This window comes from Athene noctua, chromosome 2, assembly GCF_965140245.1.
Source record: "Athene noctua chromosome 2, bAthNoc1.hap1.1, whole genome shotgun sequence".
Classification (NCBI taxonomy): Eukaryota; Metazoa; Chordata; class Aves; order Strigiformes; family Strigidae; genus Athene; species Athene noctua.
The window spans coordinates 66,018,894-66,033,804 of record NC_134038.1 but is presented as its reverse complement, the minus strand read 5'-3'; the positions used below and the strand labels follow the sequence as shown (position 1 = coordinate 66,033,804).

At 41.8% G+C, this 14,911-nt stretch overlaps 1 protein-coding gene across 1 annotated transcript; it reads left to right on the top strand.

The window, feature by feature from the left end:
• Positions 1–5,938: 5,938 nt before the first annotated feature.
• C2H6orf62 (chromosome 2 C6orf62 homolog) lies at positions 5,939–13,287 on the top strand. Its single transcript, XM_074899331.1, has 5 exons — positions 5,939–7,697; positions 9,611–9,787; positions 10,365–10,487; positions 11,352–11,486; positions 12,010–13,287. The coding sequence occupies exons 1-5, from the start codon at positions 7,569–7,571 to the stop codon at positions 12,133–12,135; spliced, it is 690 nt and encodes a 229-aa protein (XP_074755432.1). The 5' UTR covers positions 5,939–7,568; the 3' UTR covers positions 12,136–13,287.
• Positions 13,288–14,911: the final 1,624 nt, after the last annotated feature.

Sequence of the window (14,911 nt, the reverse complement as noted above, 5' to 3'; positions counted from 1 at the left end):
GTTTTTATAGCAAATGACAACTGAAAAAAAAAAAAAAAAAGCTTCTTGGAGGACTTCATGTGCCTGGGAACATGAGAATAGGTGAGAAGGCACTACCCAGTCTCCAGTAACTCTTGAGTCGTCTTACTTAGACACCTGTGTGTGGCAACTTCCTAAGCATTATACTGAGAGAGTTTGGACTCAGCTGTGTGAATCGGGTACTGGCAAAACAGCATTTCTACTTGACGGTCACATTGTGCCTTTCGTCAAGGCCTTTAATTATCTAGCTCTGGGGTTCTTAAGGACTCTATTTCTACCTGCTACATTAAGTGTATGTAAATTACATTGTAATTTTGTATTTTGTAAATTACATGACTACGTAAGCATCATAAATTATTTCCTATTTATTAGCATTTAATGTAAGACGCTACTGTAGCTGGTTTTAGATGCAGAGAACTACTGTGGAGAGGATCAAGGGAGTCAGTGTTGTGCCTCTGAAGCACGTGAATGTCTTATCTCAGTCTTGCTCTGGGTGCAAGCCCTACAGAAGGGTCCAGGGAAGGAAGCCCCAAGGATGGGTTTGGGATCTCTGAACTAATAAAGAGGAGCTGTGCCTCTCAGGGTCCCTTGGTGCTCTTTTCCCGGCCCTTCTGTCGGATAGAAAGGCCATTTATTCAAGGGATAAAACGGCTCCCCGCAATCCGCCGGGTGACACTAGGTGGCAGCGTGGCATCACGTTGCCTAACGCAGACCCTCCCTCAGCGTCTTGTTTCTGGGGTGTTATGTAGTATAGAAGAGTGTTTCGTGTGTTCCCGACAAGTTCATGATTTGTCTTCTTTCCCCTACGTTAATCAGCACGGAAGGTGCTAATGAAACTCTGTCCGTAGAAAGGATTACATATATACACATCACAATCCGGGTATAATAATGCATGCTGGTTTTCAATAATGGCCACCACTATTAATTAAATCTCTCCAAATAGTCTGCAATTTTCATGTATTAGAATAAAAGATTGTCCTGTGAATAGTAATCCTTAGTGCATCAGAGGTGAAAGGTTAAAAGAAAAATCTACACCTCACTTTCTGAATCTTTCCCTAGTTAAGTACTGAGTCACTAAGACACTCCTTTAAATACTGTTAGGTCCTACCCTTCTCAGCTATAGATTTACCATGAAACAAAAATCATTTATGTAGTGCTTTAAGATTTAAAAATACAACACTCTCTGTAAAGGCTGGGAATTATCAATCTAGTACAAAACTACTTCCAATTCTGTTGACTACAAGTATTTGGAATATTATTTACAGACTGAACAAATAAAACAAATCGTTTCAAGTTTTGTTCTTGAAAGCACCTGCTGAGCAAACACAAAACCTACACTAGAACATGACTATCTTTGGTTTTGATAGATCAAACCACTTTAATAAGGACAAATGCATTGCACATCACTAACTGAGAACACAAATTAAAGATGACACAGTATGGTGACAAAGAGTCAATAGCCTTTCAGATACCAAAACACTTTGTGCAATGAAATTTGAATTGCAAGTTTACATACAAAGTGCAGGCAGGCATCCTTGTTTTTAATGTGCATTTCAGGCATTTTCAAAATAAATGCAAAGTTTTAGAGACAGAACATGCATTTGCTATACAAAGCAAATGGCCAAGCTGTTAAAAAGGTCATAGCTACCACACTCAAAGAGACAATTGATTGGATGTCAGTGTCTGGGGAAGCTATCATCTCAGCAAAGGCACCGAGAACCTAGAAGAACAAGGTGTCTCTAGAAAATTCTCAATCCTTTTTAATTTACAGAAAAAAAACCACCATTTATTGTGCAACTGAAATGTGAAAAAAAAAAAAATACAGTGCTTAATTTCACTGAAATCCTGAAGGAAACAATAAAATGGTGGACAGAAAATATAATTTTTTCAGAGCAATAAAGGAAGAAATATACAAGCAACCAGACATTCCAAACTTGCAGTGCTTCTCAGAACTGCATTACTCAAAACACTTTGTCTCCCAAGGAATCTATTTTTGTGACAAGGTTTCTCCTACCTTCACATGGGCTATTGCTCACGCTGCCTGATTCTGTATTTCTCCAGGATGACAGCTGAACAGTGTCACCCCCTGTGGCAGAGACCAAAGCCCCTCGGGATGTGCGTGCATTTGATTCCTCAAAGACTACACAGCTTCAGCTACATGGTAACGTACAAATTAGTCCTCCTCGCCTGGAGTGGGAGAAAGACTCAAGGACACCGGTTTATTTGTCTCTGCTATGTTAACCAAGCAGAGGCTGACCCACTCTACTGACAGTTTTTCTCAGCCTGGATTTAACATGCACAAAAACCACTATTTTTGCTGCGCTAATTGGATCGAAGCCTAAAAAAAGAGAACTATTATGTATTTTGCATATACTGCCACAACCTACTTGTCAGGTTTGTTTTGTATACCACGCACGTTTCTCTCTTCTTAATGATAAAGCTTACATCGTTTTAAACTAGATTTGAAGAGAGGCAGTCTGTCATTAGATCAAGTGTTACATTTGCAAAACACACGAGCTTTCAGGCACACAAGCCTCTCTTACAAATGATACAACATTGCATAACCAGTAAGAAGCATAACAATAATACACAATTACCTGGTCAACAGAATATCAATAGCATATAAATATTTATTTTGCTAAGTCTTAACTCTGCATTCAGTAAAAGACCTTACTTAATATATATTTTAACTATGGTGCTGATATTTTTCTACTATATGAGCTTCATCATTATGCATGATGGAGGAAAAGCACGACTCTAAAGTAGGACAAGACTCAGCTATTGCTCATGGCTTTAATAGTGCAGATATTTCTGCACATATATGTATAATAAACATACTTTGATTGGTTGATGTACTCATCGGTATAAACGTTGTCAGGTTATCTTTACTGGCCAATGAGCGAAAAGAAAAAAAATCTCTGAGTTTGGTAAAGGAGGTAGCTAGCTATATAAGGAGGAACAGCAATCTATACACAAGGAACCTGGAGTGATTTCAGTTCCCCATCCCCTTTTGAAATGTTGTGAAATGATTCAGGCAGCTGAGTTTGCAGAAGACAGGTGGTGGCTGCTTAATACGTAATACTCTGTACTTGATCTACTGCTTTCTCTAGGTGTGTATATATATATCTATATATATATATATCTTCTAAATATATATATTCCTTTCCTCATACCTCTTCTACAAAGTCCTCCAGAAGAAAAACTGTTCTTGTGCCAGCACTACATTTGACAAAATTTTTTGGACGTGTTCCTCAATCCAGGGCTGGGCAGCTGCCTGATCCCTTGTGACAAAGGGTGGTAGCTGTGGCTGTGTCCCTGCACTTGAGAGGGCAGCTGGAGTTACTGGGCTGGAAGAAAACTCCTTCTTCTCTCCTCCACAGGCAGTCAAGGCATCAGTTCCCTCAGAGGGCCTTCTGCGCCAGAGCAATCCCTGGCCTCAAAGCAGTGCTGTTGCGCAGGGCCTTCTTTGCATGGGCTGTGCCGACACAAAGAGGGTCACAGGCCAAGTGTGAGTCACGGCTTAAAATAGCAGCAGGCACAAGACAGAATTTCAGACTGCAGCACAAAATGCCGTACAGGGCAGCAGAGCAAACAAAACCGCTTTGACTGAAAAAGTGGGTATCTAAACACAGCTCTTGTTAAGGCCAGACTGATACTACAGTTAAAAAATGCTGGCATTTTTAAATAGTCCTAGCAGCGGAGAGCTAATGTAATATTCCTATTTAGATGCTTTGCTTTCTACATCCAAATAAAGGGTTATTTGAAAGGGTTTCTGTTCTGTTCCTGTTCAAACAACAGGGGAGCATTCTGGATAACTCCTGTGACAGGGAAGGCAAGATGGAGTGTTTGCATTGGAGGGCCTGACTAACACTGGGTGAAGACAATGAGGTGTAAGGGTTGCCACACGGTCGCTACCTACAAGACAGGTAGGAGGAAAGTCGACATAGTGTCCAAGGGAAAGTGTGTAAAGGAAAGGTGCACTAAAAGGATATGAAGGTCAGGAGAGAACAAAGGAAACCAGCAGAGACGAGTGGAGACCGGGGAAAAAAAGACTGAAATTTACTGGATTTTACTGGAGACTGTCATTGCTATCCTGCGTGGGCAATTGTTTTAAAACACAATCAGATGAGATAGATGGTGCCCATGCTTGTCTTCTGCTTGTAATCTTTTTAATATCGTCGCTGTTTTGGTGAGTCACAGGCGCCAGCTTCCAGAGGGAAGGTGGGAGAGATGCCTTCACCCACCCCAGGGGCCAGTGTCTCACTATAGCACAAAACAGGGAGGTGCCTTCCCCTCAGCTGTGGTGCAGCAGTGTGAACCTGCACTGCTGGCCGTTCTGGAATCACCTCCAGCCTGGGTAATTTTGGCTATCGAGGCTTTCTCTGGCATGCTTAAGGGGAGGCTGGAGGGGTGGGCCACCAAATGCCTGGGCCTGCCAGGGAAGATGGCGATTCCTCCTACTTGCTTTGGGCCTGCCCATGTAAAAAACCCAGGTAAAAGTAAGCTGTCCCCACTCCCCTTCCATTGCAGGCAAGGTGGAAGTAAGGAGGTGTAAGCCTTTCCTTGTAGTAAATAAAAATGCCTACTCTTCTCCAAGGATTAGGTTTGTGTCTCTGGAATAGCAATTCCTTATTTATAAAAATTAGCCAGCCTCCCCTCAGAAGAATTATGACCACCACAAAGGTACACCGATTGTTACACACGTGCCGTGTGGTGGTTTCTCATACGAGATCAGTACCGGAGACAGACCATCATGTAACCTTTTATTAAATGTTCGGGGGAGGGGGGTGATTTTTTTTAGTTACAGTTTACTTCATATACGTGTAACTGGCTGAATACGAACCCCAGTGAAAGAAACTAAACAGCATGCGCCACCACAAGACTTAAAAGCTGTATTTACCGATAACATCACGACGCTTAAGGCTGAAACAAAAAGTATTCCCTTCGTGTCCGCCGGGACGGCGGCAGGGGACAGACGGACGGATCGAATATGTAGAAGAGGCGTTTGGCGCGGAGGTTGGGGGGGGGGGGGGGGCTGCTGCCGTGGGCAGATACCACCTCAGCCGGGGGGGGAAGGCGTTTCCTTCCTCCCCCTTTGCCGCCCTGCCCTGCCCTGCCCCCTCCCTTCCCAGAACTGCGTTGGGCAACTCCATCCGGGTCCTTGTCCCGCCGGCCGTGCCCCGCTCAGCATCACGTGGGGCGGGAGGGCGGTGACGGGGGGGGGGGGAGGAAGGAGCAGGGAAGTGCGACCCGGGTTGTTGTGGTGGTGACGGCTCGGAGACGCCCTGCTCCTCTTGTTCCCTCTTCTGTGCCGCTCCCGGAAAGGAGTGTGTGTGGCTAGAGAGGCCACCGCTGAGCCCTCCTGCCTGCAGCAGGAGATTCTGTCCCCCCCGGGGACCCTGGCGCTTGGTCCGCGCCGGCAGGGCGCGCCTGCGCCGTGCGGGCAGGGCGGTGCCTGTGTGACTCAGGCGCTGCCATTTTGAGTGGTGGGTCCCGGCCGCGCAGCTCTGCTCCGCGCTCGCTCCCGTGCCGAGGCACAGGCGCAGACCCAGGCGCTTCCGCTCGCTCCTGCCGTCGCCTTCGAGGACGTCCCGGGGCCGCCTGGGCGAAGAGAGGCTCCCCTCAGCCTTTTCATCCCTCTCCCGGCCGTCCCCGTCCTCCGCCGCCGCTCCGGGATCTCTATGCCCGCCGCCCTCCGTCGGAGCCACTAGCGCAGGGACCCGCCGCCGTCTCCTCCTCCTCCTTCGCTGCTGCCACCGCCGTCGCCTCTTCCTCCTTCTCCTCTTCCTCTCTCCGCCACCATTTCCCCACTCCCCGGCACCGGGGCGCTGAGCTAGACTATGGGGACCAGGTTGGGGCTGAGCAGCGGCAGAGCGGGCGGCCCGGTCACCGTGTCCACTGCAGCAGGGATGGGGGGGCTCCGTGGCTTCGTGGCTTTATCTTGACATGGCTCCTCTCCGTGCTGCTAGCAGCGCCGCCGCCTCCACTGCTCCTCCTGCGCCCGCCGGCTGCGGGTAGCGAGCGGGCCACGGTCTCGGTCTCTTGTCTGAGTCTCTCAGTCTCTTGCTTAAGTGGGGGGGGGAAGTTTCGGGAGGGGTTCCTTTTTTGGTTTTGTTTTCCTTTTTTAATTTTTTTGTCAAGAGAGGAGGGGGGGATACTTCTTCCCCTCTTCTTAACTTGGTCCGACGAATTTGCTAACTTAAAAACTTTTAACCCCGACTAATCAAACACCTAGGGGGGAAAATGTCTGGAGAGAGGAAGAAAATAACCTGATAATTGGGGATTTGCTTTTGGGGGGGAGGGTGTTTTAGAGGTTTAAAATTGCAACCTAGACTTGCAATTTAAAAAAAACCTCGCAAAAAAAAATTGACACCGAAAACCTGTTTTGCGAAAAAAGCGGGAGCAAAGCTCTCCATGTTTTCCAAGTCGTGACCATGAAGTGAGAGGGGAGACGCCGTGCTACTGTGGGTGTCCCGCTGCCCTGGGCACAACCCGCCCGCTGCAGCCTCTGCCGTCTTGTGTAGAGAGAGGCCTCGGGAGAAGCGAAGAGCATTGGCCATGCACAGCCTCGGCTAACCGTGCGCGCTGTGGAGCGCAGCAGCAGAGAGAGAGCAGGATCCCCGGGGGATCAGCAGCCCAGGGAGCGTGTGAGGTGTTGGGGGATGTAGGGCTCTCCCTCTGGTAAGGAGCCCGGGTTTGGGGCACTGATTAGGGTTTTAGTCTCTAGGTCAGATAATACTGTCCCTTGAACCCCTGCCCGCCCCTCGTCTATGGCCATCATGATCCCTCTTCTCTTTGGCAGCAGTAGCCTCAGGGCGATGATGTGCCTGATGATGAGCAGGATGAAGTTAGAAATGACTCCGCTGTTTTTTCTCTTTGCTCCCCTGCAAACCAGCACTGTGTTGTCTGTAGTTGATTTTGTTGTTGTTGGCAGAGAAATGTCATATCTCCCAGGATGTGCACTCCTCCTTTGCACCCTTTTCTCTGCTCTCCACCAAGTGTAATAATTCTAAAGAAAAAAGACGGGCAACATAGCAATAGTGGAAAGCTGAGAATAATAATCAGTAGAGTCATGAATCTGGCTGGGGTAAAACGCAATTTGTAATTTCAGCTTCGTTTTTTTTTTTTGTAAGCAGAGCAAAAGTACCCCCCCATGGATTGGGCTTGTGCCAGTTGCTTTTTATTGTACACATAAATTGTGATAAGATTTGTTTTTGTTTTTGTTTTTTTCATTCTTGCCCACTTATTCCTGCGGCTAAAGTGTTCAAATTTTTGTCTTCAAAATTCTTAGGGTTTTTTTCTTGGTTTATTGTAAAATCTCTTGTCCAGCCATGGCTGGACAACTACTTACTTTGTTTCTTGACCCCTCCGATACGACATTCTCGTAAAATATTGCCTGAGGTGCGGTTTTGGGTTACATTAGCGTTTTATCTATTCAGTCGCATTAGCAGGAATAGAACGACTTGTTTCTGTTGTACTTGAGTCTTACGAAAAGGTGCCCATAGTTTAGCGACAGTTTCCAAAGGCTTTAGTACCACCTGTATTACAAAATGGGGGACCCAAACTCCCGAAAGAAACAAGCTCTGAACAGACTTCGTGCTCAGCTTAGAAAGAAAAAAGAATCTTTAGCTGACCAGTTTGACTTCAAGATGTACATTGCCTTTGTGTTCAAAGACAAGGTAACTTGGTTTTAATGTTTCTCTCTTACTGCGTTGTCTTGCAGTGCATGTTAACTACGCTGTGCAAAGTCTTGCTGCCTGATTGCATCTTATGGTTTATCCTGAATAGATTCTTTTGACTCTTAACATTTTTTTTAATTGCTATATTTAGTTCGTGTTTGTTTTTTGTACGTTTGTAGTTTTGTAATGCAGAGGGTGCCACTGTCTAATTAAATGATGGCTTGGTAACTTCTGTATTGGTAACTATTTTTCAGAGTTAATACTGTAATTTTGCTAAGCCTAATCGGGGTCTGAATTGCGTAACTGTTGGCTGTGAACAGTGGAATTGAAAAGGGAGGCCTGGCTGTAGCGATTGCTAAAGTTACTTGGCTTATCTGGTTAAAGCAGAAGGGAAGATCTGGCAGTTGAAGGGAGGAGTTGAAAAATGTGATACTGAAATGGCCCAAGTGCGCAGGCATATGTGAAACTGCTGCTACCATTTTGGAAGGGAAAAGAGGAAGTCTTTTACTTGGCTGCTGCTGGATGCTGTGTGTCTGGGCCGGGGTGGGGAGCCTGGTGGTATTTCTAAAGCTAACTATAGATCCAGAATTGTAGGAGAGTTTCCCTGCACAGAAGGTGAAGAAAAGTAGGTGTTTATAGTAAGTGAATGTGCTCAACAAATTATGAGGAAGTGAAGGTAGAAGCAAATGGCGAGTACCTAATGCAGGAAATATGTGTAGATGAGCACTGAAATAGTTTAATCCCCTCGTGTATAGTTTTTGTGTTTGTTGTAACAGTTATGTGTTTTTTAATGAAGACTCTTGTTCTTTGCATTTTTTTAAATTGAAAGTTCCCTTAAAATTCCTAAGTTCAATTTGCTTTTGTTCATCAGTTATAGTGCAAACAGAGATGGATATAGAGGGATGTAATTTATTGGTACTGTCTCGTAGAGAAGTGAATCTTTAAGCAGTGGTAACAATGAAATTTTCCTTAGATGACACGGCTTTTAATGCTTTTAGTTGGAGCATTTGTAGTGCTTTTGTGGTTGTTTTGGAGAAATTTGTTGTAGATGTGTGGTTTAAATCCTACAAAATTTGCTTATAGTGCAGTGAACTGAAGATGTCTATCCAGTACCAGTTTACACAAAGTAGTTTAGTTCAGCTTAGCTTAGTCAGCAAATAGTTGCTTGTTATGTATGTTCTGGCTGGGGATGTGGAGGGTTATTTGATAAAATACGCTTTGTCTGTTATGTAGTTCTTAAATAGGTCAGGACTTTTTGTGAGCTGCAAGAAAACTGTTAGAAGCAGACATACAACTCTAAGCAATTTTACATAAAGCAAAAACTGTTCTTCCAAATTCCCCATAATGTTTTTGTGTTGCTTGACAGATACTGAAATACTTCTAGTGAGTATAAAAGTTACTTAGCAAAAGTAAAATAGTCCTTCTTTGAGGATCTTATGACTTGTAGCTAGCTTCAGATTGGATTTTGATCACCCACTTTACCAAATGTGGCACTGAAAGACTTTTCATAAAAGGCCAACTGTAAAATATTGCAAAGGGGAAGAAAAGTGTTACTTGATTTGCAAAGAGAAGCTTGCAGAGGGGTCTTGGTCAGCCCATAGTCATGTGTTCTACATGATAAAAGCACAGTTCTGTTAATGTTTAGATACAGTTTTAATGTTTGTAAGATTAGCATGTAAATCTGTGTCTTTGGAGACTACAAAACCATGTTGAACTTCTTATAAAAACTTGTTCGACTGATTCTGCTTAACTTACAAAATTTTGCCTGTAAATTTTAGTGTGGCTTGTGTCAAAGTCCTAACTTATGTGATGTGTGCTTTATGCATGAATGCAGACAGAAAATAACAAATTCTGTTATATCTATAATTGCCTAGAAAGGATTGTAATCATAATGTAACCTGTGCTTTTTTTAGAAGAAGAAGTCAGCACTTTTTGAAGTGTCTGAAGTGATACCAGTCATGACCAATAATTATGAAGAAAATATCCTGAAAGGTGTGCGGGATTCCAGCTATTCTTTGGAAAGTTCCTTAGAGCTTCTGCAGAAGGATGTAGTACAGCTTCATGCACCCCGCTACCAGTCTATGCGCAGGGTAAAGTTCCTCTTTACACTTGCTGAATTCTAGTTTTTCAGCACTTGTGCTTTTCTTTGTGAATGTTAAGGCTAACCTTGCTGGTTTTATTTTTTCAACTCTTCTGCTGCACAAGGGTTCTGAGGGTGTTTGTTTATGGGGTATTCTGAAATTCAGTTTAAATATGTAGCGCTTGAGCTTTATCTTTCATCTGTCTCATTCAGATATCCCTTGGAAATTATATCTTTTTGCCATCCTTGTCCTTTAGTAGGCATGTGTTAATTCTTGCAGCAGCTTCTGCTGTACGGTGGTTTTGCTTTATGAATATTGGAAGATAGTCTTTGCTCATGTTTTGTTGAAGTTGGAATTTATATAAACTGGATACTGATATTAATAGTATACTGATATTAATAGTACATCAGATATAAAGCTCACTGGAAGGCAGTGAAGACTTTAGTTGTGCTGTAATACAAATGGAAAATTACACAAATATGGTAATAAGAACCACCTTTAAATTATGTGCCTGTGTAAATAAGTTGCTTATCTGTATCTTTGACTAATGGAAGGGAATATAAGTACAAAACTTTACTATTTACAGGATGTGATCGGCTGTACCCAGGAGATGGACTTCATTCTTTGGCCTCGTAATGATATTGAGAAGATAGTCTGTCTCCTGTTTTCTCGGTGGAAGGGATCTGATGAACCCTTTAGGCCTGTTCAGGTATTTAACTTAAATAAGTAACTTACACTTGGAGGGGAGGATAAGTAACCAGATTTAACCAATAAGTTGATAAGATACGTGACTTCTGTGGATGTTGAACAGTATGCTGTCTGTTCTTACTTATAAAGTAGTAGGTGTTTTGAATGCCAAATTCTGCTTCCTGTCTTTGTGCACCATTATGTTAGCACTTCCAAAATTTAATTGTTTGAAGGATCCTTGCAAATGACAGATATGTATAAATACCTCTTATGTTAGTATTTGTAGAAGTGGATTAGGTGAGGCTCTTAGTACAACTGAATCTTTGTCTAAATATGGTGTCGTTAAGGTTTTGTGAGTATCCCAGGTTGCTGTATTTTGTTAGATGGAGAGTCTGAGATGGATGGAATTCTTGCTTTATAATGTTACCTCGAAATAGACTTCAAACATTTTAGACTATTTCTTCGATAGCCAGCTTTAGCTGTTTGCATTCAGATTTTTGAACAATGTAATGTATTTTCTATGCTGGTTTTGCAATAATAGTAAGTTATCAGAAGAAACGTGCTGTATTGTTGATGCACGGTGGTGTTTTGCCACAACAAGCTAAATCTGGTTTTATATAAGGCAGTTAAAGCTGTACCTTTGAATTGTTAATTCATCATTGCAATTACTAATGTCAGTGTTGGCAGAACAAAACTAGGGAATTCTTTAAATTGTGCCAAGTCTCCGGTGTGTCATCGTTCCTGTGGTCCCTAATTTCTGCTTTTCATAGATGAGAAAAGGAAAGAAACAAAAGTGGTTGTAAAGCCCCAGATTGAAGGAAATTAATTGGTTAAATGTGAGCTTTAGCTTAATAAATATGTTATTCCCCTCCCTCACACAATGCAGGCCAAGTTTGAATTTCATCACGGTGACTATGAAAAACAGTTTCTGCATGTTCTGAGCCGCAAGGACAAGACTGGAATTGTTGTCAACAACCCTAACCAGTCAGTGTTTCTCTTCATTGACAGACAGCACTTGCAGGTAAGCTTATTTTGTTCCTCTTTAACAAGTGTGTTTTAATCATAAAATGCTTTTTTTAGGAACATCACTGATTTTACTGCAAAATCCTCAAGTAGAAAAATTGATTGTGGATTCATGCTTGCCTTTCAGCAGTTTAAGAGGAAACTTACGTTATAAATAGGATTCATACATGTAAAAACTGTGTAGTCCACAGATGTGTTCACATAGAATTGATTTAATATGCTTGTATTAAAAATTAAGTTCTAAAATACTCAACAGTGTTTTGAAAAAATTAAAACATTGACTTAATTTGGGTGGTACTACACAAATTATTGAAGAATGAACAGAATAGTGAAAATATTTTAGACATTGGAGGACACAGACAATTTTGAATTCAGGCTGTTTATGTAGATGAAATAGTGGCTTTTAAATGTCTATTCTTCCACAACCAGCAGCAAGCTAACAATAGGGCTGAATCTGCTGGCTAGTCTTGAGTTAACTTTCATGTTTAATAGCTTTTTCTTTGGCTTTTCTTTGCTTCTAGACTCCAAAAAACAAAGCTACAATCTTCAAGTTATGCAGCATCTGCCTGTACCTGCCACAGGAGCAGCTCACTCACTGGACGGTTGGTACCATAGAGGATCACCTCTGTCCTTACATGCCAGAGTAAGGTACTGGCCAGCAAAATGGGGAAGATCACGGAATGCAGCAGTGGATTTTCACTTTCCTCACCACTTTATTCTTTCAGAATTTAGAAGAAAATGGACTCATGTTCAGAACACTATACATTGTGAAACTTGATCATCCTGGATTTTTTTTATCATTGTATCTCAGAACTTTACAATTTTTTTTAGATGTCTTCTGCATGGACCTTGTGAAAGAGAGGATGCTCTGCACACTCCTGCACTGCATCAGCATCTTACTAAAATGTGAAATGAAGGGACTGTACACTGAAACAAATGTACCCGAAAGCACAAGGTGATCATTTGTGGTGGTGTTCCCATTTGTGCTGGTCATGCCCCCTAACATCTATAATGTTAACCATCAGTATTCGGAGGGTGAGAAGTGAATGTAACGGGTATAAAAGCCTTATAGCTTTGCTGTTAATGATTGTATCAAAGAGCACTATCATTCATTCTAATGAACAGAAAAGTGGCTATTACAATAGGAAGTAAATGCGGGAAAGAAATCTTTCTTTTAAAAAAAAAAGCATCTCATTTAATGTGTAGGCAGTTCTTGCCTCTTTTATTTTGCTGGGCCATGTCTAAGTTTACTGGCACTTTTGTTTTGGATCTCTTTCCCCAAGTTGCTGTATAACTGTATGAAAGTATTCTTTTGAGTTGGATGCATTTATACAGATGAGGCAGACCTGGAGTCTGAAGTTGCTAAAGCAGCTAAAAATAAAGTAGAATAGCTGCAGAAACAATGTTGGTAGAGGATTATTTTTTCTTGAGAGTTGAGACTTGTAAACTTGCAGGTGAACTGTGCAGGAAATACTGGTTTCTAAAACATTTCTTATGGAAAACCCACTGAGGTTTTTTTCTTTTGAAATAGACATTATAAAACAGTGTAAAATAGTGTTTGGAGTGTCAAAAGTTGGTTCTGACAGACATTTTAAGATTGTGCAATGATAAAAGGAAGACTACTGTATAGTTTTGATGACAAAGAAAGCTCTGCTTAAGGGTTGAGTACTTTACTGGAGTAAAACTGCATAAGCCTGCTCCCTTTGGGTAAAACTAGTGCTTACCTGTTTAAAACTTGTATTTAGCTTTTGTTTGGAATTGGAAAAAATTGGAACTTAAATAAATTAGCTGAAAGATGACTGGTTTTATTTATGGAAATTCTGTGAATTGAATTTTAGTAGTGTCTTGCATCTTGACAGTGTCACCCATTGCAAACACTGAAAATGTATAGACTGTAAAATGGTATTAACAAAGATAAGTGGCAAAGGTGTTCTTACATATGTGGGCAATATGTCTTGAAAAGTAGCCGTCGGAAATCTTACCTGTGTACCAACAAAATAATACAGTAGTATTTTTAGTTCTTTGCTCATAAGGTCCTACAGGTTAAACTAGAGCAGCCTAGAAAAACACTACCTGAAAGCTGCAACTTCACATTAACAGATGCCTTGAGTAAAGAAATATCTTGCAATACTGCTCTACAGAATGCTAAGACATTCTAGACTATTTAGTAGCCACCATAAGTGCTAATAGTACTTAAAATTTCCCAGCTTTAAGTGCCCCTTCTTGGAGTGATCTATAAGACACAATACCAAGTGTCCACATGAAGCTTGAGATGGGTTCTGTAGGGTCTTGAATATTCGAGTTTCATGAGTGTCAATTTTGCTTCCTAAGTGCAATCCCTTCTTAATTTGTCATTTTGGACATCATCTCACAGCAGTAAGAATATGGCCATAGTTATCTTGGTTAGCAAAGCAAATGACTTGGTAGTTCTTGCATCAGGAATTTTGTTTTTCTTCATTCTGGTTTCTCTTAGAAGCCTCAAGATGTTGGTGTGAATGGCTGTGTACAGTGCTTTTTAAGTGCCAGTACTGGTATGATCTTTAATTCTTTGTATTACAGGGAACAACCTATTCAGTTTAATCACTTTTTTAGCTTTTATGGGATGCTTAAGATGCACAGGCTATTCATGTGCTTTTCATGACCATGATCCCAGAGTTAAGTAACACTGTGTTCTTGGGAGAACATACTTGTATAATACTAATTTTGTTAAATGTGGTTTATTCTACTCAGCTAACAAGTTATGCTTTTGCTGTGCTATCACATTGAGTTGATAGCCATCTGCTTCGTGTAAGTTTTGAAAAAAAGGGGAACAACAGGCTTCAGAGCAAGAGAATCTCAGGGAGTGTATGAGAACTTGTTCTTAAATTGTTTGGCATATTTAAAGGGTGTCACTCCACTTAAACAGTGTGATTTAAGAGGGAGAAGATTAAACTTGAAATTTCCCCACTCTTTCTCAATGGCACTTGTAGTTTGACCTCAGAATATTCTGTTAAGTTACTTCAGCAAAATGCCCTTCAGAAGTGAGTGGAAGCATGTCACAGTACCCAGCTTTTGGTTTCAGGCCCTCTGTGTCAGTTTAGTGGCTTTTTGTTAGGCTTTTTTAACTTCAAAGTGTGGGGTTTGTCTTGCAAAACTAATGTTTGCAAAGCATAGTTTGTGACAGTGGAAACACCATTAGTTTGTGTTGTGGAGCTGTTTTATGTAAAGGGCTCTCTTACAAGATTTCTGGTTACTACCTTCTGTCAACTGCTTATGTGGCTCCTTTGGATATGTTAACACCAAGAATTGAAATATGCTCACTGTCTCACCTGAATAGGGGAGTTTTTACCAGGCTATTTCTTGTGGATCTGTCACGGGAACTTGGCAAATGCAAATGGGGGAGGGATAAAAGTGTAGCAAAATTAAGCAGAAAGCAAAATCTAA